General features: G+C 45.7%; 1 protein-coding gene across 21 annotated transcripts in view; it reads right to left on the bottom strand.

Moving 5' to 3' along the window:
- Positions 1-25515, bottom strand: part of SYTL2 (synaptotagmin like 2) — a 462890-nt gene that overhangs the window by 193691 nt on the left and 243684 nt on the right. For all 21 annotated transcript variants that reach the window (XM_085623168.1, XM_085623176.1, XM_085623172.1 and 18 more), the window contains one exon: positions 14964-15039. In XM_085623168.1, coding sequence (XP_085479294.1) covers positions 14964-15039 — 76 coding nt within the window. The remainder of the gene's footprint in view (positions 1-14963; positions 15040-25515) is intronic.

Genomic DNA, 25515 nt, shown 5'->3' with positions numbered 1-25515 from the left:
TGCTAATCTTTTTAAACATCAGTATAGAAGTGTTTTTATTACTTGCAACAAGTTTTTAAAATTTTTAACATGCTTGCGTTACTCCATGTTTATTGTGCAATGCATTATGATATCAAAACGATAGGACATTGGTATTGGCAATTCAAATAACTATTGATGCAGTTGTTTGACATTATTTTTATAGCCATCCTATGTTTCTAAATGTTTTCTATATCATTTCGCACATTACAGATCATATTGATGCATTAGGCATTGTTTATAATGTTGTAACAGCATGCAGTATGTTTACAGTATCTATGAAAATGCAACTATATATAGAAATAAAAACATGGCGCTTACCAGATTGACAAAGGCTGTTGTTACAGCTGAAACGCTTCTCTCCTGGTAGCTGGGTCGTGGGAGGCCCATCACAATAAAGAAGCCGTATTCCTGCAACCCTCGTGTGCGTGCTCTTTTCCTTCGGGAGCAGGGGTTGTGTGAGATAGATAGATATATATATATATATATATATCTATCTATATATATAAAATTTTAGCCTGGGGCACATGATGAAACAATTGCCTGCATGTCACTGTTGTCTAGGAATCGCTAGAGTGTTGGCGAGCAGGTGAAAGCCTAATGCTGCAAAGTCTATAGCTGCGTCAGTGAACGACAGATGAGAACATCCGCTGCCCCACTTCCAGTGTAATCTTAGCCTCCGTTTTCCATTCCGTCATAATTCTATCTAGGAACAGAGCTATTTCTTCCCACATTGAGAAGTCATAACATCTTGCTATTACCAACGCTGAACTCTTTTCACTGTACTTGCAGTCATGATGATAATCTTCCCTACAAGGTCCTGTCACTGTCCTTTCCTGTCAGTTTGCCCTGTGCAGGCTGCTGCTCGGTGTATAAAATACACTTGTGAGGCCGAAGAAATGACTAATGTTACTTTAAATTGACCAAAGAGGCATTTGGGATCCTATCTACAACCCCGAGGAGGCATCTGACAATTTACAACCCAGATTTCTTCATCCAAAAGTCGATCCTGTCCTGATATTGCCCTGTAGGCGGTTTGCCCTTACACCTTACCCACATCATGAAAAGAAAGCAGTGCTTGTTGTAATTACATTTCCTGACAGCTCTTTCCAGCAGACCATGCCGCTTTTCTCTTCAAGGGATGAGATCAGTTATGACCTCTTCAGGGAGCCCTCATCTAGTGCAATACAGTCATTCCAATGCATGTTCTGGATCTTCATGCTCCGCTTTTTCCTCCTCTTCCATCCCCGCAGGCTAGGAGTAGGTTTGGGAGTGGTTTATTTTGATGGTTATCAACAGAGATCACAGGAGTGCATCTCTGCTATGAAGATGTGTTGGTGCAGGACATGTCCTGGTAAACCCCAGCATCATATTGTGCAGAGTCACAGAAGGAGAGGAGAACAATGGTAATAAATTAGTGAATTAGCTCAAATGATTGGCATGCCTGAAGTACAGGTTCTCTCTTCTTTCCGCAGACCCACTCTCACCTTTGTCATCCTACCATAAATGGATGGGGATCTCTTCTGGTTATTGCATGTCTAACCACCTCCTGCCCCTCAGAATCTTCATCAGTATTCGCCATGTTAATATGCAACTCTGCTGGCAACTTGGATTATCAGTGACACTAGATATTGGGTCATTAGCAACACACTAACTTGGCAGTGGTATTCAAGACAGTCATGGCTGAACTACCGGTCATTGATGAGCTTGTGGTTGTCAACAAGTCTTTGGATGATAGATCCCTTTTGTGGAGAACGTTTCTGTTATTAACACAATGGTAGAACTGAATGGGCGACTACATACAAGTTGACCAGGGTCTTGACGAGCCTTTTGTAGGGGATGGAGACTTACTTGCCATTTAAGTCACTGACAGAACCCTCATCAGTGGAGAGGGCATCCTTGCTAACAATGGCATCATTAACACAGGTGTCTTTGACATGAATCTGCAGCAAAAGCAGTCTAATATTTTGGAAGTGTTTATCACCCACTGGTGCTGAAGCCAGACCAGTCCTTCAACTTTTTACCTCTTATCCCTTATTTCAATTTATCTAAGTTTTACTTTTAGTGCCTTTTTGCACAGTCTTCCTCTTCGTGAAAACTGAAGACACTAGGACTTCCCCAGTTATGTAGTATTTTAGCCAAAAAGTATTGGCAAATGTCTTGTGCAAATGGTTAAAATAGAGGCAGTAAATGCAATTTGAATGGGGAATTTTTAAGACTTTTTAGACTGAGAAAGCTTCCCTGCATGACTCTGGAAAGCGTACATCCACAACTTGAAACTCCCATAGCAAGCTGTAGTGTTTTTTTTTTTGTGAAAAACTTTATTGTGCAAAATAGCATCGTTACAAATATGGGCCTACAACCACCAGGGCCGGCCGCTAGTATATGCATATCAATTGCTGGATGTCACGAAGCAGCGACTGATCCCCAGAGGCTAAGCAGGGTTACAGGAGATATTCTAAGCAACTCAGAAGCTAGGCAGGATACAGATATTTTTAATTTTTAAAAGAAAAAAAACAAACAAAGAAGCAATGAAACAAAACTCAAGGAGAGAAACAGTCTAGACGGTGTCGAGCTCCGATGGGGGGATCCCACCATACCAGGTAGAGAATCAGGAGGACAATAAAGATGACCATGGGGGGGGGGTGGAGGCAGCGGGGAAGTCAGAACAATCAGCCAAAAGGGTACAGTATTCCAGGAACCTCAGGATCAGGGGGACAGAGAAATGTCCGGAGTATCTACAAAAGGGGGCGTACAGATGTTACCTCGGTAGGTGTTCGACTGACCCCAAATTCTACCCCACGCCCCAGGCTTGCCCCGAACCAGATACACCGTCTTCTCTCTGAACATGCACCAGTCCATGTTCTCCTTCCACACTGACACGGTGGGAGGCCGTCGGAAACCCCAAAGCTGCGCAATATCCCTCATTGCAATCATGTTCTCCAGTGCCGCCCACCGGGCCTGGGCGACGTTGTAGTCATTCGGCTCCCATACATTCAACAAACATCGACGAGCCTCAGGCAACAGAGCGACCCCAGTAACACACTCCATTACAGCATGCACACGGTGCCAATATGCCGCAACCTCGCGGCACTGCCAAAGGATATGAAGGAAGGTGGCGCTCATTCCACAGCCGCGCTTACACAACCCATCCGAAGAAAAACCCATCACAACCAAACGAGGACCCGTCACAAACACGGTGAAGAATTTTGAGCTGGACGAGACGGAGACGGGCAGGAATGGCAACCTCTTTCGGGGAGGACAGTGCAGACTGCCAGTCTTCGTCATCCAACTCCAACCCGTCTCCGGTCCAGGCCTCCCTAAGACGCACAAGGAGGTCCGCCCGATTGTTGATTAATTTCTTATAAATCAAGGAAATCGTACTATCGGGCAGATGATCATCAAGTATACGGTCCTCGAGTGGTGAAGATGCAGGGACTGTGGTACCGGCCTCGAAGACCGACAGCAAAGCGTGGTGGACCTGTGCATATCTGAAGAACTCCCTCTCACTCAACTCATACTCACTCTGAAGCACCGCAAAGGATTTGACCGCACCTTTCACCCAGAGATCACCCACTCTGCTAATGCCAATCATATCCCAGTTATCAAAACCTTTCGTTGTCCAGAGGCATCCCAATCTGTCCGATGCAAACAAGGGGGTCGCTCTTGTCATGCGATCATTCCATCCCACAGCCACATTGGCATCCTTCCACACACGTACTGCGATCTTAGTGGGTCCCGTTAGGTTCCTCCCAAGCCGTCCGAGAGTAGAGCGCTCTGTTGAAGTTGCCACCAGGCAACAGATATTTATCCATCTCAAAAGCCGGATTCGGACCGGGTGCATACATAGCATGGTTGATGGCGGACAACTGGGAGGCCCAATAATACCTCCTGATGTCCGGGAGCGCGATGCCCCCGTCATACCAGGGGAGGGTCAGTTTTGCCAGAGCGATGCGTGCGCGACCGTCCCAAACAAGTCTCCTCTGTAAACCCTCCACCTCCCGAAAGTAGGCCGCCGGAATAATATCAAAGGAGTTCTGGAGTGCGTAGAGAAATCGGGGCAGGGACATCATTTTAAAGAGTGCCGCTCGACCGAGTGGCGACAACGGCAATCTACGCCACCGAGTCACGTCCAACTTCAATCGCCGGAGAGGGGGAAGGAGATTATCCTCGTGGCGGACCGCCGGGTCCAACGATACGTAGACCCCCAAGTACTTGAAACCGGATTGCGAAATTTGAATGGGAAACCTATTCGGTAAGGGGGGGGGAAGGCCACCGTAGATAAACACACACACGATTTAGACCAATTAATAATCAAACCGGAGTTTTTACCGAAAGAAGTGAGGACGTCAAATAGGACGTTAAGGGATTCACGCGGGGAGGTGAGGTACAAAAGAATATCGTCGGCATACAACGAAACCCGGTCTTCAAAGTCAGGGGCCCACTGAATGCCCTTTATCGATGGTTCCCATCGGAGCCAGGCTGCAAGCGGTTCGAGAGCAAGAGCAAAGAGCAGGGGGGACAACGGACACCCCTGCCTAGTACCCCTCCCGAGAGCGAAGGGCTGGGACACCCTACCATTGACGACAACCTGAGCTAGCGGATCAGTATATAGAAGTCTCACCCAACTAATAAATCCCGCACCGAAACCGAACTTCGCCAGAGTGGCCCAAAGATATGGCCATTCTATCGTATCAAAGGCCATCGTGGCGTCCAAGGAAGCCAAGATGGCCGGCTCGGAGAGAAACTCCGCCCTGGCGAGAACGCCATGTAAGCGCCGCAAGTTGAGAGCAGTGTTCCGGTGCGGAATGAAACCAGATTGATCCGGATGAATCAGGTCACAGATGACAGCGAGTAAGCGATTAGCAAGGACCTTGACGAGAATCTTCGGTTCTGGCAAACAACAGGGTTATACCCAATTGACCCTTTAAATACCTGGGTAAGGAACAATAATGTGCAAACAAAAAATGGTACAAAAGGGAGAGATAAGGAAATAACTTTGGTCTAGAGCACACTAATTTACTCTATCTCTAGTTTATTAATCTAGACAGATATCAAAATATTTGGACATTCCTGCATCAAAAATGACAATGGACCTTGAAGAGAGCAACAACACAAAAATACAAATATACACATAAATTGAACATGTGCAGAACATCACATACATGAAAAGACTTGTACACACAAATTAATTAACCCCTAAAAAAAGCACACTTAATTTCTACTAGTGTCCTCCTAATAATTTCAGGACGGACCACTGGGAGGTAGTCCACAGAGTGCGCTGCGACTCAACAGATTATTGTCGGACCTTCTCAGCACACTAACGGTGAGTAACAACACTGTGCTTATTTTCAATGACTCCTCCTTCATAACAGGGTCTACGCAATTGCGTTTCGGCCATACACTTTCCTCGGCCTCCTCAGGGCAGGGTTAATACAACGAATGTACTCACAGGGAATACGGTGGCCATCTGGACGCTCAAGCGAACGGGTCATCCGGGTCCCCGGAGACCCATAGAATGACGGGCCTTCCTCCAGCAAGAAGTCCTTCCTGGTGAAACGACGTGTCGACAACCTTTTTTTATATATTATTCAATGGGATAGCTACTTAAACAACGATCCGACTAAATAGTCCGTAACAACCAGCCCCACCACTCGACAATCCACCAAACGCCTGTCTGCTTGAATGCTGAATCTTCGGTTCAGCATTCAATAGGGAAATAGGCCTGTATGAGGCACAACGATCACGAGGCTTGCCCTCCTTAGGAATCACAACTATAGTGGCCAGACGCTGGTCACAAGGGAGGGAACCAAGCTCACGCGACTCCAGAAACATATCACGGAGAAACGGTGCGACTTTATCCGGGGGCAATTTGTACAATTCAATAGGCAATCCATTGGGGCCCATAGCTTTGCCAGAACGAAGTGAACGAATCGCGGTAGCAATCTCGTCGGCCGACAACGACGCCTCCATGCGCTCTCGATCCTCTTCAGACAAGCAGGGCAGCGCAATGTCCCTCAACAAGAAACGAGAGTCATCCTCATCTCTATCGGACACCGGGGAGTAGACCACACGAAAATAGTCAGCAAAACACTCCACAATCTCGCCAGGGTCAGTCACATGCACACCGTCAGAATTCTGAAGCACAGGGACCACACGGTTCACTCTCTCCTTCTTATCAAGCCATGCAATCAATTTACCCGCCTTATCCCCGACATCATACAGTCTACCTTGCTGTTCCCTGTACATTGTCTTGGCAGCATCCGTAACAAGGGATTTATATTCAAACTGTTTCAAGCTAAGGGCGTGGAGCCTATCCTGGGTGACACCTAAGTCGAGATCAGCCTCCAACTCCAGTATTTCGGCCTCCAGCTTCACGACCTCCCCATTCCTAGCTTTCTTGGTCTCGACTATTAAAGATAGGGCCTGTCCACGAATAACAGTTTTGAAGGCTTCCCACAGGGACACTGAGGAAAAAACAGACCCCTCATTCTCCAGGAAGTAGTGGTCGAGCGACTTAATGAGGCTGTTACGAGTCTTGGGGTTGCGCAGATGCCAAGGGTTAATAGGGGCGATCCGCCCCGTGGCTTGCGTCCCCGTGTCGAAAAGAAGCCACACAGGGGAGTGATCTGAAATGCCCCGGGCCAAGTGTCTTACCTCTCCAACGTGGGGGACTGGGCCGCGGGCATGAGGAAGTAATCAAGCCTGGAGAGACTCCCATGAGCCCCGGAGTGGAAGGTGTATTGACATTGCGTCGGATGCATTAACCTCCAGCAATCCACCAAACCAAAGGTGTCCAAAAACCCACCAAGCCATGATTGGGAAACGGGAAGGGCCCGGGGGGGGTGGCGATCCAGATCGCCGGATAGCACGGAGTTGAAGTCCCCACCCATGAGGAGAAGACTATCGGGGAGTTCCAGCAACATCCGACCAACATCAGAGAAAGTGGAGGTCTGGAGGCCTGGGGGGGAACATATATCGTGGCTAAAGAAAGAGTCTTACCCTCCCACCTACCGGTTAGGGCGGCAAAACACCCTCTGTTGTCAAGGATGACATTATCAATCTCTAGTGGGAGGGAAGACCGGACCAGAATACCAACCCCTCTGGAACCAGTGGTGAACCCGGAGTGTGCAACCAATCGGTACCCCCACCTATTCATAGCGTGGCACACATTGCCGACCAAATGCGTTTCCTGCAGGAGTACCACATCAGGGGTCAAACGACGCAAATATTGCAGTACAACACCCCGTTTAATACGATCCCCCAATCCATTGACGTTCCAAGATATCAACCTCAACCCACTACCCTTCATCCCCACAAGAGTTGCATGAGTCCCCCCACAGAGAGCAGGACACCTGAAGCAGAGAAAGAACCAATATGCCGCCTTGAGAAAAGAAAACACGAACACAAACACCCTCTCCCACCCCCCAACCAAAACCCGTTACAACTCCCCCCTCCCTGCACCCCTGCAGACTAAAAAGCCACCCCAAAATGCAGTGTGCCTGTCGCCCCAACAATCCCATTCTACAAAAAGACCCCGGAGGAGGAGAGAGGCCAGTCTCCACCCGCCACCCGGATGCGAACTACTATAAGGCAAAATATACAAAAGTAGTAGAACCCAACTGAGCAATGTCCGATTGTCAGGGTTAGAGACCAAAAGGTCACTTCTGTGTAGGCTCACCACCCTCGGCACCGCCAGGGTGCCCCGTTCGATCGCCCCGACCAGGCAGGGAATCCAACCAGTCACTCACATTGCCGGTCGCTCAAAAAAGAATGTTCGTTCCTCGTATTCCACTCGAAGCCTGGTAGGGAAAAGCATAGCATACTTCAATCCCAGGTCCCGGAGATGTCGCTTAACCCCCTGAAAGCCCATCCTCTGTCTCTGGACAAGTGGAGTGAAGTCCAGGAAAAAATTGACAGAGGAGTTTTCAAATTTCACCGGGCCGTACACTCTCGAAGCCTGCAAAATCGCATCACGTTCTCTGAAATGAAAAAGTTTTGCGATGATAGGCCTCGGAGGAGCGCCAGGCTTGGGCTTACCGCCCGGAACACGGTGTGCACGCTCCACAGCGAAAAACTTGCTCAGTCCAGAAGGAGCAAGATGGGTGAGGATAAGATCTTCGACCAGGAGGTCAACCGAACGAGTCTCGGGATTCTCTGGAACCCCTATGACTCGAATGTTGTTGCGTGTCTTGCCCTGTTCTCAAAATCCTCCAGCCGATGGGACATCAGGTCGTTGGCCGATTTCAGAGTGCCAAGGTCTGTGTGAAGTTCCGACACATCGGCCGTGAGGCTGGAAGTCTTCAAATCCAATGACTTCCCCTTCTCGTTAGTCTTAGACAGGTCGGCCCTGATTAGAGTGACATCAATGGCGACCGTGTCAATTTTACGAGCCAGAGCCTCATACTGCTGGCCGATGGTCTCCTTCATGCCGGCGATGGCGCCCATAATGTCCTGCAGGGACAAGTCAACAGGGGCAGAAGGGTCATCTCTGGCGTGCTCCGGGGTACTACTGGAGAGCCCGGGGGATCCTTTGGCTTGAGTGTAACGGTCCTTAACATTTGTCTGGAACGGTCCCCCACGAAGAGACGTCTTGGTCTTCCGCTTCTCGGGTTCACCCCTGCCCGTCATGTTGGAAGATGCACCCCGGAGGGGCCCGCGAGACCTGGTGAAAATGGCCGCCGGCAGGTCGGGCACCAACAGGCCAAGAAGCTGGCTCGTACGGTCCGGAGAAAGTCATGACTTGACCCAAGAGGCTATAATGAGGAGGGAGCGATGACACTAAATGGAGGCTGGATTGGTCCCCGGCCAAGCGAAACAGTCTCTCAATCAGACCATGTCAGGATCCGGAAACGGAACCGAAAGAGGGGGTACGGCCACCGATGAGGTCCCACTGCCGTTGTTGTTCAACTACGACCCGGCTCCACAAGTCACCAAGTCCCCAGCACAGGCCTCCAGGTGGGCCTCAAAAGTTCAAAGTGCTGTAATTCTGGTCGCCCAAGTCCGATTCAAATTCTGAAAAGAGTTATGGACTCAGTCGAGGTTCACCTTCGAGAGTTCGTCCGAGAAATCAGGATATCATCAGGATAAATTGCGAGGCGTGGCGAGGGTCCGGGGAGCCCTGTGCTCACGCGACCATCTTGGATGCGCGCTAAGCTCCTCCTCGCTGTAGTGTTTTTTGACTCCCGCTTCAGCACACAATCAAGCATGTAGCAGAGCCATTTCCATTAAATGAAATGAGATGGAGAATGGGCTGTTTGGTTAACAGGAGACACCAAGTGCACTTCCCAGTCTAAATAGAATGACTACTGTCCTCACCTCACTGTGTAGAAATCTGCCAGTGGTAGCAAAATAATTTTCCTTCTGCCTTGTCTGGAAGAGTAACATACCAACACTACGACACAGGGAGTGATCCGCATCAAAGACACTTCTAGCGCTGTCTGGAAACCTGAACACGTCTCCCTGGAAGAAGCAGCATCGCCACCAGAGGCCGAGGGTGTCCTAGGCCTCAACTCAAACAGAATTTGCGATTGAAGTCTAGCACGGAGAAAAAGTGCTGTGACAACCCCTACCTTCAACATGGTCAGACTTTAAAGTAAACTCATGGACCGGAAAGAACCCAGCGACATCTGAACAGTGTCATTCCTGCAACTTTGAGTGAGTGCTTTTTTGATTGAGCCTGAGGAAGACTAAAGCTGCAAGATCGGAGCAACCACAAGCTCTGCAGCCACCCACACTCCACTGACTGACTGGTGTTGCTTTAAGTTGTGGGCAGTGTGCCAACGTGATGTGCAAATTCAGTCAGCTGGGCTGAGGGCATGAATGAAGCATCCTTGCTTGGTGGGCAGTGCTGGGACACATCACTCAAGCATAGACTTGACTACCCTGAGAGTCAGTTACTAAAGGGGTATATTTGGGGGGTCGTTTTTGGTGCAACTGCAAGCTTTCGAGTATGGTACCAGCGGGAAAAGGCTTGGTTTGATACAATCGGAGCCCAGTAACCCATGGCGTCCCATGAACCCCTGAAATAATACTCACAGGAGCCCAAAAGTATTATTTCTTCACGTCACACATTGCACGATCTGTCGTAATTACTGCACAATTAGGTAGTTAGTAGCTGCTTTTTGTTCCCTCGACTAAAGTTCCACCGATAATCCTCATTAAAAGTGTCTCGGCTAGAACCAGGCTTGGCAGTGAGGCATCTAAGCCCTACTCTGTTCAACATATATGTGGCCCCTTTGTCCGCCATTATAAGAGCTTGCAGCTTTGAGACGATTTCTTATGCGGATGATACGCAGTTGATTATCCCATTCGAATCGGATCCTACTGTCACCAAGGCCAAATTTAAGACCTGTATGTTGAACATAGCTGCCTGGATGGGGGACAACTTCCTCCAGCTCAACTCCAACAAAACGGAGATTCTCCTGTTCGGGATGGCGGAGGAACTGTGGACGACAGATTGGTGGCCCTCGGAATTGGGGGAGCCGCCTTCCCCCACAAAACAGGTCAGGAATTTAGGAGTCCTGCTGGACAATAAATTATCATCTGAAGATCATGAAAAGGCACTTTCGAGCACCTGTTTTGGGATATTGAGAATGCTAAGGAAAGTATTTCCTTAGATCCCTTTGGATGCAAGAAAGACCCTTATTCAGGCACTTATTGTGAGTAGGCTGGATTATGGCAACTCACTACTGGTAGGAGCCAGGGAAGAGCTCTTCTCCAAGCTCCAGGTACTGCAAAATACTGCTGCAAGAATGGCTTTGAACAAGCCTAGACACTCTCCGTCTTGACCCCTGCTGCAAGCCTTACATTGGTTGCCAGTCAGATAGAGAGCAGTCTTTAAACTTCTTACATTGGTGTTCAAGGCTAGGCGAGGCCTGGGACCAGTATACCCAAGGAAGAAGGTAAGGGCTTATGTCCCAGGTCGCCAGTTGAGGTCTAGCAATCAAAACCTGTTCGTTCTGTGTAAGATCAATAAATCAAGAATGGGAGGGCATGCTTTCTCCCATTTGGCCCCCTTTCACTGGAACAGGTTGCCGGAAGAGATACGTCGCTGCACCTCTCTGGGACACTTTAAGAAAAGCCTAAAAACCTGGTTGTTTTAGGGGGTCGGCAAGGGCCCTGCTGGTGTGCTGCCAAGCACCGAGAGATCCCCCTGGGGATGATATGTTGCGCCATATAAATGTTAAATAAATAAATGTAGACAAATCAAGAATAGCATATTGCACAGCAGCAGGTGTCCAGCTCTTAAGTCCTACGAGACTGGATGATTTCTCAGCAGAATAGATTAGTTCTGGGTGTTAATAGATGAGAAAAGAACCGAGGTCTTCAGAGATTCCTTCACACATAACATTCAGTATAAAACCTAATGTACCTCTATGTGATTCAGAGCAGATTGACTGGATGAGCTGATCTTCTGGGTGAGCCAGATGTGCTGCTCACTGTAATGTATGTACTATTTTGGAAGAATGCATGCTAATGTATATTTTAAATGCACTGGAGATTCCCAACCTGAAAACAGGCAGTGATTCAAGCATGCAATTCAATGAAAGATCAATGGCTGGAGAACTACCAACATTAGATGAATTGTTCATAGCACTATATTCATTAAGATATGTTATCAAATATAGAATTGGTAGATGAATTTTTCATAGCACTATATTCATAAGATATGTTATCAAATATATAATTTCTTAATAAAAAATATAAACTTGAGTTACTATTTTAGAAAGTCAGAAGTGTGTAAGATGGTGCCAAACTCAGGAATCAACACAATGTTTGCATAGTCTAAAATGTACTGTCATAGACATTAACTATAAACATGAACATTTTCTGATGCCAAAAAGATTAGCACTAGTAGTATTCTGCTTTTCATGAAGAGGGGATTAACTATGAAGCTTTTATGTATATGATTTGAGGTTTATAGCTGAAATTGTGCATTTGATCGCTCTTGAACAAAATACTATTTTTAAGGCTGTAAATGGTTACCCTTAGCATAATTTACATGGCGCTACGCCCCATCTCTGACAAACTCTTCATGCATTTTTTGGGCCTCATTAGAATACCTAGAATCAATCTTTTTATTTTAGGTGTGGGAACATGTATCTTCTTAGTTCATAATCTCACATTTCCTCTAGGGAGGTGGTAGAACGAGATCTTTAAATAGAACATGGACTTATTTTGTCGGGTTGCTCCTGTATTCTCAGGTCAGATCTGAGTTGGTTAGTAGAATCTACACTCCCCGCTCACACTTGAATTTCAGTAGTAGTTCTATTATGAAGTCTGCTGCAAAAAGGACACAAAAAAGAAAACAAAACTCTTCTCCTGCACTTCACTCAAACTTCATGAAACCCAGTATTACCAGGTGCTATGACAGGATAAGACAAATAATTCATTCAGACATTCCAGAAGATTAATGTGCGGTTGTAACAGTTGTTCACAATATCCCGAACAAATTAACTGTCACCAGAAACCACAAAATGAATGTAGTTAATATGCAAGTCTTAGGATTTTTATTAAAGTGGTGAAAATGTGTGATACAAGATTTAGTCACGCTGGGGAAGATCCTCAGACTCTAAAAGCAAGGGCTCCAACTGGAAACCAGGAACTTCTTTCCCATAGAGGCCCTAGACCAGGTATTAGTAGTCAACCCAAATTGAAAAAGACTTCTTAGCAAATTTACTTTGAATAAGAGTTCCCGATTTGACAAAAACGTTTTCATGAATAGTGATGCCATCCCACCCAGTCTCATTCATAAGGGTGCACTTTTCTAATTATGCGGGTATACTTTAAGGACATAAGAATTGATACCTGCCAGTAAAACTAGATCTTCAGCAGGATTCCTCATACTGAGCCAATATAAAGACAAAGACGCTGGTTTAAAAAGTCTAATCTTAACATTGACAAATGTTAGAAATATGAAAAATAACTCATCCAAAAACTGAGCTGTTAAAATGTCATGCTCTTTCAGAACACTAAGAATCAGGATACAGCACTGCAATAATAATAATAATAATGTCAACGTGTTCTTTTTTAAATTCTCCTAGGTCTGTGCGCTGCCTCTTCAACTTGCTTCAACGGATTCTAAAGAATACGGGTACTTTGAGTAGGAGGCTGCTTAATTACATCCTTGAGTCAACCATACACTTTTGGCCAAATTAAATCTCAACTCTAGACGGCAAATTTCTTCTAAATGTATGAAATGTCACCTATATCAGAGTCTTTAATATATCAGATATAGTCATGCCTTTAGAAAACATTTAATGATCCCGATTATCTGACGGAATGAGCCCAGTTCTGCAGGAATAGTAATTCCATCTAAGAAGCAGCCAAAAACATACACTGACAACTATGTTGAAAAATGGGAGCCATACACGGCTCTTCCTTAATCAAGATGAACACAGTTTAATCGGACATCAGCTGCAAACCATGGTTCCCATACCAACAAAAAGCAAAAAAACTAAAGAAAAAGTGGAACCTTTTAATAAGTAGTCAAGGATCACAAAGAAGGGACTATGCACACTTCTTTTAGACATGAAACATTAATCCACAATGGAAGATACATACATCAAGGATGTGCACGGCTCAAGCACAACATTTGTGAAAACACCTACTCCCTTGAATCTTTCCAACGGAGAGTGAGCAAGGTACTGCTAAAAGGCACACCTTTTGGACCTAGCATTGGTTTTATGACACCAAGACCAAATCTAATTACAGTCAAGCTTGCCACTTCATAAACATATATGCCATTGTCAATTATGGCCAAATCCATGACAAATTGTGAGCTTTTAAAGGTCCATCTGAGCAAATAGTATAAAATGGCGAGACTGGTAGATTAAAGTAGGAATATGGAGCTAAAATATGTAGTTCTCCATACATTTACTGCACTTCTTAATTTCAGTCACAAATTCCTAATGGTAGCACCAATATCTCAAATACACCTACCAGAGTAACTTTTACTTTTTCACCTAGATGGAAATGGCAAAGATAACTCCAATAGGTGTATTTACCAGAGAGGATTTGCAGGACTGCTGAACTAGAAGAGTTGTCCTTGTAAAAACGAGCACCACTGTTTAGCAACTCCATGAGTAAACACCCAAGCATGGCCTAAATGAAAAAATAAATCATGGCACAGTGATCATACATAGCTGAAAGCTCATTTAATAGGAACACCTGTGCAGAAGTGTTGGCATCTATGAAGGGAATGGAAAAAGTGAGGGGACAAATAAGCCTGCACTAAGGTTTCAATATTAGCTGGTCCGAAGTGACCGCCCTGCACATTCCCAAGAAAGCTTGATGCCCCTTTATGGCAGTGGTGAGTGCTGAAGTAGGTCATATACATCCATCATAAAATTGCAACAAATGAGAATCCTAATAAATACAGACCCCATAATATCAAAGCAAAAGGGGAGTTTTTGGAACAAAAGCACTGGAAAAGGTAGTCAAAATTGTTCCACCTTTCCCGTTTTGGATACACCTACGTTTGCCATTCACATTATGTAAAGCAGAATTTTTGCCTAATAAGATTATAAATGTGTTGCTTAAAAACATACAGTGCAAGTCAATAGAAAATCCCTCCAAGTAAGCCAGGCCCGTGAAGCTCAGCCATAACTAGGAATTTGCATGTTAAAACACCCGTAAACGGATCCTGGACTTTCGTATATTCAAAGAAGAATTTTAATTAGATATCAAAACATATACATTTGGCAATGACAACCTCAAAATCACATGACACGAGTGAGATGCCGCCCCCCCCCCCCCCACAGTTAACAAATTGGAATTGGGATTTAAAAGGCTGATGAAAGAGGAGGTTTCTAGTTACCTAATTTTAATTTTAGCAATTTCATCTAGAAAGGAAATATTCTGTTAGTAGCGACTAAATCTTTCACCAGTGCGCTGGTTATAGGGTACATATGGGATAATGCTACTTCTTAAGCACCACTTACCTTTGATGGAGATGAAACCGCCTTAATGGTGGATTGTGGAGGTTCGTAGAGTGATACATCGTCCACTTTTGGGGCACTGCAAAAAAAAAAAAAAAAGAAATTGTAAAATCTACAAAACGTACTTGGTCGAGATGCTCGTAAACATTCATTAACACAATGAAGATGAGAATGAAAAGAATGTGCACTTGAAGACACTGGGTTTGCAATTGTAAGGTCTTTAAGCAGCTGATGTCGCAGTTACTCTATTCAATGTTACTCAGTTTATCAACCACAGAAGTCTGTCAGGTTGAGTCAGCAATCCTGGGATCTTAGCATGTGACCAGCAGGGCACAGCAGATGTTTACATCAACGAATATTCGGGGCAGTTACCCTTGGGTTCAGTCTGGTCCTTAATTAGCACAAAAAGGGCATAACAGTATAGAATGGCACAACAAATAAATAAAACAAGCACTGGCAAAGTCAACAAGTCTTGCTTGTATTTTTAAATACCTTTCTAAACCATTATATGATTAGGATATTGAAAAGCGAACTGTGCGATTTATTGACCACTACTGAGAAGATTAATTAGAACATGTTTTATTGCATATATATGTTTACATGTACACACACATAAGTTGCACCACATGACAAATATTGAAACATTATGTACAGTTCCATAACTGGTGGATGCCAGAGGAAGGAAACTAAACAGGCACCAAGAAATTCATTACAAAGAGGAGTCACAAATGGTTGGCAAAAAATAAAACATAAGGAAACATGCTTCAGATGGAACCAGTGGCCTAGTGTATGGTAGATATACAGTATAGTAGGCTACATTCTTAGGTCTTTTGTGGAAGACAGCTAAAAAGATGAAGTATTTGGGTGCCTGATGGAGGACAGGGAGGGGCAGTGCCGTTAGGACAGGGGTGTCATCAACGAGATGCAAATGTCTGATTTTGCTTTTCACCTGGAGTCTCCGATTGAAAACTACGTGGAAGGACTTTTTGGTGTAAGCAGTTTTGATATTTTACAATATTGGCATAATGGTAAGCAACACACAATTTATTTAGAGAAACTGACCATTGATAGCTCCTTCGGTGACCAAAAGCACCAAATCCATCTGCACTGTGTCCTGCCTGGAGCCCCAAGGACGACGCCCTTTGAGATCATGTTACCGCAGCATACAATGGGACTACCCACGTTTGACTTGGCAAACGCATGCTTGATGCAAATAATACCTTGTAACGACTCAGGACTGGCAGTTACACCTCGCCGACATTTGGACACTTCTATTAATGCTTGGTGTCGAATACCCCAGAGATTCAAGGGCATTGGTCAGATCTAGCCTGGGAGCCTGCAAGCAAGGGTGAAAGTGAAGGAGCTGGGGCTGATGGGAAGGAGATAGGTTTGGCTTGTCACCGATAAGCCACTGCCACACTTATTGTAGTGCACAGGCTACAAAAGAAATTCAACCAGAGGAGGAGGGACAAAAAATATGTATGCGTCAAGTAACAAGTAAGTGTAGATACTGGGGATTCAACGGTGGCCTTGTGTATTAGTAAGATACGCTCAGCCACAGAACTACGTTATTGTATCCTTTGCGGATGTGGACAATAAGGCTAAGTGGATCTCCTGCCTTGGGTGATTGTAAGTAAGGACAGAATCTATGGAGATGCGAAAAGGAAGCGCGCACAGTAATAGTAATAGTAGTGATCTCAGGAAGCAAGATCGGTAGGAGTGGAACAGGAGAAATTGTGTTGGATGAAGGGAGCAATAGGACAAAGTGCGAAGTAGGGAGGGACAGAGGGCAGCAAGATGCTCCAAGTACAGAACTACTTGGTCACATCACCGAAACATAAATGTGATTCTGTAAACTTCCACAAAAGGCCAAAGGCCTAATGGACAGCCCAGGAAAGCAATGGTGAATCTTGAAAAGACTATGGCAGCAGATACGAAAATTCAACAACTGTATGTTGGAAGGAATGCTTCAACATTCAACCGGAAGTTGGTTCTAAAAGTCTATACAGCCTAGTCAAGCAGTGGTTCCAACTGGCAGGTGTGTAAGTGCGCCTGTAGCGCAAGTCCTGTTTGCAATGATGTTATCCTAGACTAAGGTGACCAGACGTCCCCGTTTTCCCAGGACGGTCCCCGTTTTTGGAGAAGTATCCCCGTGTCCCGACACTTTTCTCCAAGTGACTCAAGTGTCCCTGTTTTCCAACAGTGTCCAGGTTAAACACAGAAATGTCCCTGTTTTTCATTGTTCCGGCTGAGCATGCGCGCGCATGCTCTCTTTGCACTGTTTATGGCATGTGTCGTCACTGAGGTGAGCGCTGTAGCAAGAAGGGAAATCCTTTGAAGAGAGACATTTTACACGCAGCGCCACCTACGTCATCGTGACAGCCAAAGTTTCTACTTTGGATAAAACAATATTTCTTCGTCCTGTAGCTTGTATTCATAGCCATACAAACTTTTCAGTAGCCCTTATGCATACCGTGCAAGGATTAATGCATTGCTCATTGCAGGTTTTATTCATAACCAATTGATGCATGCTCTGTGTTCTCCATATCAAAGCTATGACTTGACCTTCTGACTGACCTTTCAGATCACGGCAAACGGTTTAGCTGGAAAGGACTTAAAGGAGCAGGGTTAACGCCTGTGGAAGAGGCAAGCAGCGCTGCACGAGCTTTTTGCTCAGGTCTTCACACTATTACACTATGAGATGATACCAATGGCTAGAGTGCACTATACATATGTGTGGAGAAGTGTGGCTCACTGGTTAGAGGAGGCAGACCTGGAAGCAGAGGTCAGTCCGGGACCAGGGTTCAATTCCCGGCTCGGCTGGGTCTTGAGTCCATAAATGTCCATGGACTCGATAATTCTCGCTCCAGTGCATACTCGATTCATGGGTTCACACTCTGCGACTCTGGGCAATAGCTTGCTTAATCTCCACATGGGCCCCTCGCGGCGGGTTGCCTGGCTTTCACCTTGCGGATGCCCTGCTGGGTTATCTCACAGGGGAATACCAGGATGGGTTCCCTAAGCAAGCGCTTAGAGACCGCTTGGTGATTTGCGCTATATAAATTCCTGCACATTTACATACCCCAGTAAGGTAACATGACATCCCAGCAGTGACCACGCAAATGTGGGAGGACTGTGTGGTCGGCCAGCCTTTGCCACCCTTAAGACCCTAAGGCAGTAATACCTGGAGAGAAGTGTTTTTTTTTTTTACATTGGTCCATGGCTGCCATTTGGCAATTTAGCATTCCGCAGTTTACCTCCCATGCTTTTCTCTCATGAGCAACTAAGCAACATTGGTGAGTTGTACTTTACGTGGTGCTGACACACAGCTATAGAAACGAGCATTGATAAAGCTAGTAAATCTGGCATTTGCTAGCCTGTGATGTTTTATTGATTTTTGGCAAATATATGCTTTAGTCCTTAAGTGTAAATGTAATAAAAAGTACTAATGCTGCTGTGTAAAGGAGAGGGGTGCCAATAAAAGACCGCGGATTTGTCGTCTGTAATGCTTCATCTCGGTCTGTGGAGGGAGCTGTCATTGTAGTCCCTTTTCTATGTCTATGAAAGCTGTCAAATCGTCCTACTTTTATGTCGATGGTTACTGCAAACCGTAGTCCTACTTCTCTGTCTATGACCTGTCCCCGTTTTTTGTTTTGAGAATCTGGTCACCCTATCCCAGACCCGTCTTTATCTCAAAAAGATTGTGAACTCCCGGAATAAAATGCAAAATAAAATGAAAATACAAATATAATAAAATGCAAATATATTTGCTAAGTCCAGAGCAAGGCACAGCACTTTACACCACAATAGTTTTAGAATTTTGATTCGGTACACATTCCTAGTATTTGAACACTGCATCATGACATTTCTAAGGGTCATTAGGACATACTCGGAGGATTGGAAATGCAGATTTTCAAATTAAAAATCCCTTAGTGTATCCTTATTCTACCTTTGTCTGTGGGAGGTGATCATGACACCACATACTCTACACCAGGCTTCTTCAACCAGTAGCTTGTGAGCTACTGGTAGCTCTCTACCTACCTACCTGTAAGTAGATCTCCCGTGTGCAGCCAGGCATACTAAATTAGACACTTTTGGTTGGTTGAATTAGTCTGTGTTGACCAAAATGGAAAACAGTGTGTATTCAAGACACAAATGTGTGCATTTTGAAACCTCAATTTCCAAAATGTATTTAAAGCGGATATTTGAGTGATAAATCAGGTGGTACTGGGGAGACTTATTACTAATATTAATACCTTTGTGCCACATGAATTGCCGCTATGGCTGTTATGCCTTACCCATGTAGAGGTATTCCAATTTGAAAAAGGCTAATTAACATGACTTCCAGCAACTCTACCTGATGTACTGAGGTGATCACTGCTACTCATCTTGCATACGGTCACCGCTACTGTAATCTTGTCTGATGTGGTCGCGATTACAACCAGTGCTTAATTTGAGCCGGGACTTTCCGGTGCTAAGCACCGGCACCTAATTAAGGCCATATTATGCAAATCTCCTTTATTGCCACAGCTCAGCAGCAACAATTGAAGAATACAGAACTTCAATGAACATTCCAAATGACTATATAGTCCCTTCGCGACCAGCCATCTTCCTTCTTTGTTGCTGCTGCTCAGAAAGATAAGTACTCTTCAACTCGTACTTCAGATTTTCTCTCTATATATGTTATTTTAACTGTTTAGATGATCTATTACTTTATACTGATCTTCGGATTGTTCTTTCTCTAACTTTCTACCCTCTGAGGTTCAATTTACAATAAGGCTTTACAAATGCGCTCCTAGATGTTAAAATATGCTCCTAGATGTTAAAATGTGCCTTTTTCTAAAGATTATCTTTTTCTTCAGATCTTTTCCCCCTCCGATCCCATTCTGGATCGGATTCACTCATTTTTTCACCTGTAATTACTTTTTATTCACATCCTCCAGCTCGCGCTTACTGTTTTTCCACCAGCTCGCGCTCGCCGTTTTCGTTTAATTTATAGCCTCGCGACGATCGCGCTTCTAATCCTCACGCAAACTTATTTAACAACCCTGGTTCCCGCAGACCCACTCATGCCTTTGTGAAGGTTTTTCTCTCCGCATTTAAGCAATCTTCCGATCGGGCTGCCTCAGACGCGAAAGAGAGACGTGTGGAGGCAGCCAGGTTAGAGGAAAGATCATTAGCAAATAACCACGCAAGCATGGCATCCATTTTAGATGGTTGGGATCCCCTTCATACACACAATGATTCGGCCATCTTACTGCCTTGGGAACAATTCAAACTTAAGTACAATCCAACTGTCTTTTTATCACTGGATCGCCAGAGCACTCGCCAGAGCAGTCGAGATTCGAGCTTTAATAATTACTTGTTGCCCTCTTCATCCTTGGTAGGATTTAAAAATATTATAAAAAAAAAAAAAAAAGGGGGAAGAAAGATTACTCTCATCCACTCATTAGTAATCCAATTTTAATATATAATCATAATGTCTTCCCCCCCAACCATCCATTGATGATAGACTGGAAGACCTCATTAAAAAGGCGGTGGAGAAGGTAATTGGCTCAATTGATGATAAAATTAACGAAAAACTAGAATCCTTCTCCCTCATTACACCCCGCCCTTCCACTTCTACACAAAATGTAGGAGCAAATAAGGCTGCAAAAAAGAGGTCGCATGGGGATAAAGACAGACATGCTTTTAAAAAAGCCAAGACCACCGCTCCCCTTTCACGCTTACAAGGCGGTGACAAGACTGGTGCCTCGGGCACCCACTGTGGGCATGATATAGGCCCTGAGCTCCCAATTATTATTGATAATGAGGACAAATCCGATACTGAAATCGATCTGTCTTGCTCTTCTGGCTTCAACACTGATGCGGAAGAGACACCAAGGGGGACGGGAAGCTCCGGAGAGGTTTCAAAGACCTCACATCCCAACATGGGACTCTTGGACCCTTTTGGGGACCTAATGTTTGACCCCTTGTTGATAAAACATCCGCTATCCCCGGAATGGACCCCATCCCAACACATTGCGGAATACCTTACCTTCTGGCTCAGGAAGGAGACCCCCAAGAGGTGAGATCTAGGTTACGCTCCGAATGCCCGAGACCCTCCCTACCAAATAAGATAGCCGCAACACCGGAACTAGATCCCAAAGTTGTGGCATTTATAACTAAAAATGCGAGGGATCCGAGGAAAGGGATAGATAAAGGATTAAAATCATGCCAAGATCGCCTTCTTGACACCATTGGCCCCCTTACCAACATTTTTGAAATGGCTGAATCTGCTTATCTAGAAGATTCCCTAGTTGATCCAAAGGAACTAAGGGAATGGGTTCAACGGGCTATATGCCTCTTAGGAAACGCAAATACTGCTATTTCCACTGAAAGAAGGAAGGGAATCCTGTTTAAAATAGATCCCAAACTAATTGAATTGGCAAAGAATGACCCAGGTTCTAGCTCCCAAGGCTTCCTCTTTGGTGAAGAGTTCATCAAAGACATGGCCAAATACGTCTGCGCATTCAATTCCATTCAGAAATCACAGAAGGATATCAAAAGAGTATTCCAGGATCGTGTTTTCACTCGGGCCGGGAGAATACGGGGTCGTTTTCCCAGCCGTGGAAACTCTATCACAAGACCCTTCATGTCCCGTGGAGGGAGATATAACTCCAATTTCGGAAATCAACAATTCTACCCTCAAAGACAGAGAAGTCGAGGACGCCCCTTCAGAGGAGAACGCAGACAACACTCCTTCTCATCAGGTAGGAATCTTAAAAGACCTTTCAGATACCCCTCCAAAGGTGGGTGGGAGACTGCGTCAATTCGCAGACAACTGGAACTTAGTAACCCAAGACCCCTGGGTCTTAAACACAGTGAGAGGCTACAAATAGATTTCACTCATACACCTTTCCAATCAAATCACCCTCGGGAGATTATCTTCTCACACTCGGACAGACTTCTGGTTTCCCAGGAAGTAGGAGATCTCTTAAACAAAGGTGCGATTGTAGAATCAAATTTCATAGGGTTTGTCAGCAATATATTCCTAGTAGAAAAGAAAAACAAAGAGCAGAGGCCTGTCATAAATTTGAAAGAATTAAACCAATGGGTAGTATATCAACATTTCGCTTGGCTCAGACAGAGGGAAGTCAGACCGATTATATATCTCGACGACATCCTCATTATGGCACAATCAAAACAGACAGTATCCCTTCACACAGATCTTACAATTCGCCTCCTACAACATCTTGGCTTCATCATAAACATGAAGAAATCTTGTGTAACCCCAAGTCAACAGACATAATTTCTGGGTTTCTTAGTAGATACAATAAAGGCAGAACTGAAACTTCCTTCGGACAAAGTAAGGAAAGTGAGGAGAGAACTCAGGAATTTACTCCAACTAGATCGGTTCCCTTTAAGGTACTTAGCAAAGATCCTAGGCCTTCTTTCTTCAACAATTCAGGCAATCTTTCCTGGCCCATTACACTATCGAGCCCTCCAGAGACTCAAAGCCAGATCACTGAGATAGACTCTCTCCTACTCCCACTTGATTTCCCTCGACCACGACTCGAAGAGCGAAATTCTCTGGTGGTTGAAGAATGTAGAGGCATGGAATGGCAGAGCCATTTTTGGGGAGGAACCAGACCTTATAATAGAATCGGACGCGAGTTTGGAAGGATGGGGAGCCAGATGTGGGAACTCATCTACAGGGGGTCGTTGGACTCTTCAAGAGAAGAAATTGCATATCAACCGCTTAGAATTATTAGCAGGTTCATTCGCGATTCGTTGTTTCACCCAGAATTCTGCGAAATGCTGTGTAACGTTACGGATGGACAATGTCTCTGCAGTACGGTATGTCAGCAAACTAGGGGGTCCTCACTCGAAGGGTCTGTCGGACCTAGCAAAAGGTTTCTGGGACTTTTGCTTGAACAAAGGAATATCAGTCTGTTAGACCTGCCAGCCCTTTGGGTGGTCCCTCCTCATCGTTATTTATTTTGTCCCACTTTTGCCTCAAACCCTGTTATAATTTTTCCCTGTTTGGGAACCACCAGACTTTTTAGTGTTGATGCAGGGTCAGGGAGCCATTTTCCCTACCCCTGGAACTTCTGTCTGAGGGCCTGAGACACAAAATGGTGGCCATCCATGGTCACCTGTGACATCATCAGAACCTCCTGGAACATTCTAGAATCCTGTGACAGTGGGAGGCAGTTTAGAATGTTGGGAGGCCATCTCAGGTTGGCAGTTGGCATCTGACTGGAGAAGAGAGAGGACAGAGATAGAAGGAGGTCGGAGTAAGGCAGCAGAGGTGGAAACCAGTGCTTGGAGTGGGGTCCAGAAACCCACAATTGATGCTAGTCTCTACTGACCAAGCCCAGCCTAAAGCCCTGTGTGGGTTCAAGACCAGAAGAACCATCTTAAGGAACTGAACATTTGGAACAGGCCTTAAAGAAGAAGAACAGCAAGCTCCTGACCTGTTCAGCAGTGTCCTCCTGGAGTCCTGACGACGAGAAGCCTGGAGACCTGAGGCCTGAGGTAGAGAAGCGGCGCTGACAGAAAGCAGACGTCGTACCCGGAGCCGCCAGAGGTCGAGTGAGGGCGCCGACGGAGGTCGTGGAGAGGCACCGGAGGTCGAGTAAGGAGTCACCCGAGGTCGAGTGCGGGCGCCGACGGAGGTCGTGTAGAGGCGCCGGAGGTCGAGTCGGGAGTCACCTGAGGACGAGGTGAGGCGTCGACGGGGGAGTGAAGTCCGCCCACCGGAGTCGCCGGAAACTGAGGTGAAGCGCGCCGGAGGTCGGGAGTGGAGATCGCACTCCGGAGACACCAGGAAGCAGGGAGTCCGAGTCCCTGTGACACCGGAAGGCGACATTGAGTCGAGATCGTCCAGCGACATCGAGTCGAGACCGCCCAGCGACATCGAGTCGAGGCCGCCCAACGACATCGATCCGGAGCCGCCACACGGCATCGACACGGTGCCGAGCGGAGCCGATTATCTTGAAAAGGACAGTAAGTGGTAGAGGGGGCGTCTGAGGTCCCGTGGAGCCCTAAAAGACCATTCTAGGGGCTAGAGGGGTATTAGAACCAGCCTGGGAGTGCCAGGGGTGAACTGAGACTGGTACAGTGACCTCCATAAAGGGTTGTGTGGTTTGGAGGGCCAGATCTTTAGGTTACTCTTGTTCTGCCTCAGCTTAGGCCCCAGCCTTGATCAATCTAGGTGGGACACCCCCATGCCATCCAAGTGTCCTTAAGTTGTGTATGGGCAAAGTAAGACCAAGTGACCTCATGAAAATGATTTGAACTGTAACTGTCATTGATTGTTTTACCTTATTTATTGAAGGTGCTTTATTTATTGTCATCCACTAATTTATTCCTGCACTGTATTTATTGTCTGACTGTATTTATTTGCCATCTGTATTTATTGCACATCTATTTATTCTTTGCGTAATGATGACCTGAACCTATTTATTGAAATTCCAAAGTAGTATTGTTTATTTGACCTGCTCTTTTGAGGGAAAATCTTATTGTATTGTATTTATGTTATGAAACCTGCAACTAAGAGAAAATAAGATAAAGACATATATATTTTCAACTTGACTTGCATTATTTTTACGGTGTAGTGTCGTTTTTGGAACGGATGAACGCATGGTTATTGTGAGGGTGTGACGTACGCTTAACACGGTGCCTGACCCCCAACCGCTCGAGCCAAGCTACCATTGTGCTGGGAGCCTGGTGACTGCTAACCCGGTTGCCCGGTTTCCAACATAAAATTGGTGTTCAGCGGTGGGATAGAGCTGTGCTTGCGTCTACTCGACAATAACTTTGGGTAGTCCATAGGCCTACACCGGGAGTTTTCTCCAAGCGGGCTTCCTGATTTTGAGTTTTGTTTTTTCCAAATTTACTTCTGGTGGTGGGAGGAGGTATTACAAAAGGTGCCCCCCTGCATAGCTTCTGTAAGCAACTGTCTTCTATCCTGAGTGGGCAAAATGGAGTTTGTGTTGGAGGATGTGGAAACTTACACTGTGGCCCAACTCAGGGAGTTTTGTCAGCGAGAGGGGGTGTTTTGTCCCCAAGGTGCAAAGAAGGGTGAATTCCAGACCAGCTTGAGGGCTTGGGGGGAGGCACGGCGAGAAAGTAAGGTTGAGAAGGAGGACAGGGATGGAGAGCCTGACAGCGAGGGGGCTGGTTTGTACCAACCCGAGGTGGGGGACCTAGTAGCGGGGCCCAGAACACTTTCAAGGAAGGGCAGCAGTGTCTCTAGCAACGGCTTATTAGAAGCAGAATTCACTGACCGGAGGGAGAAAAGACAGCTCACATGGGAATTGGCGAAGCTGGAGAAAGAAAAGGAGGAACGGAGGATGGCTCACGAGTTGAGGCTCAGGGAGATAGATCTCCAGATCCTACGGGTCGGGGCACACCCTGTTCCTAATGGTGGCAGCGAAGAAAGAGAAATCACCAGGGAATCCAAACCCTGTTTGCCAAAAGACATAGTAGCTAGCTATAGTGCGGGTGATGATATCGCCAGGTGGCTAGCAGCCTATGAGGTCTCTTTAAGAGTCCATGGGGTTCCAGA

Source organism: Triturus cristatus, chromosome 8, assembly GCF_964204655.1.
Source record: "Triturus cristatus chromosome 8, aTriCri1.1, whole genome shotgun sequence".
NCBI classification, from domain to species: Eukaryota; Metazoa; Chordata; class Amphibia; order Caudata; family Salamandridae; genus Triturus; species Triturus cristatus.
Note: the sequence above shows the minus strand (reverse complement) of the source record. Positions and strands in the feature narration are given on the sequence as shown.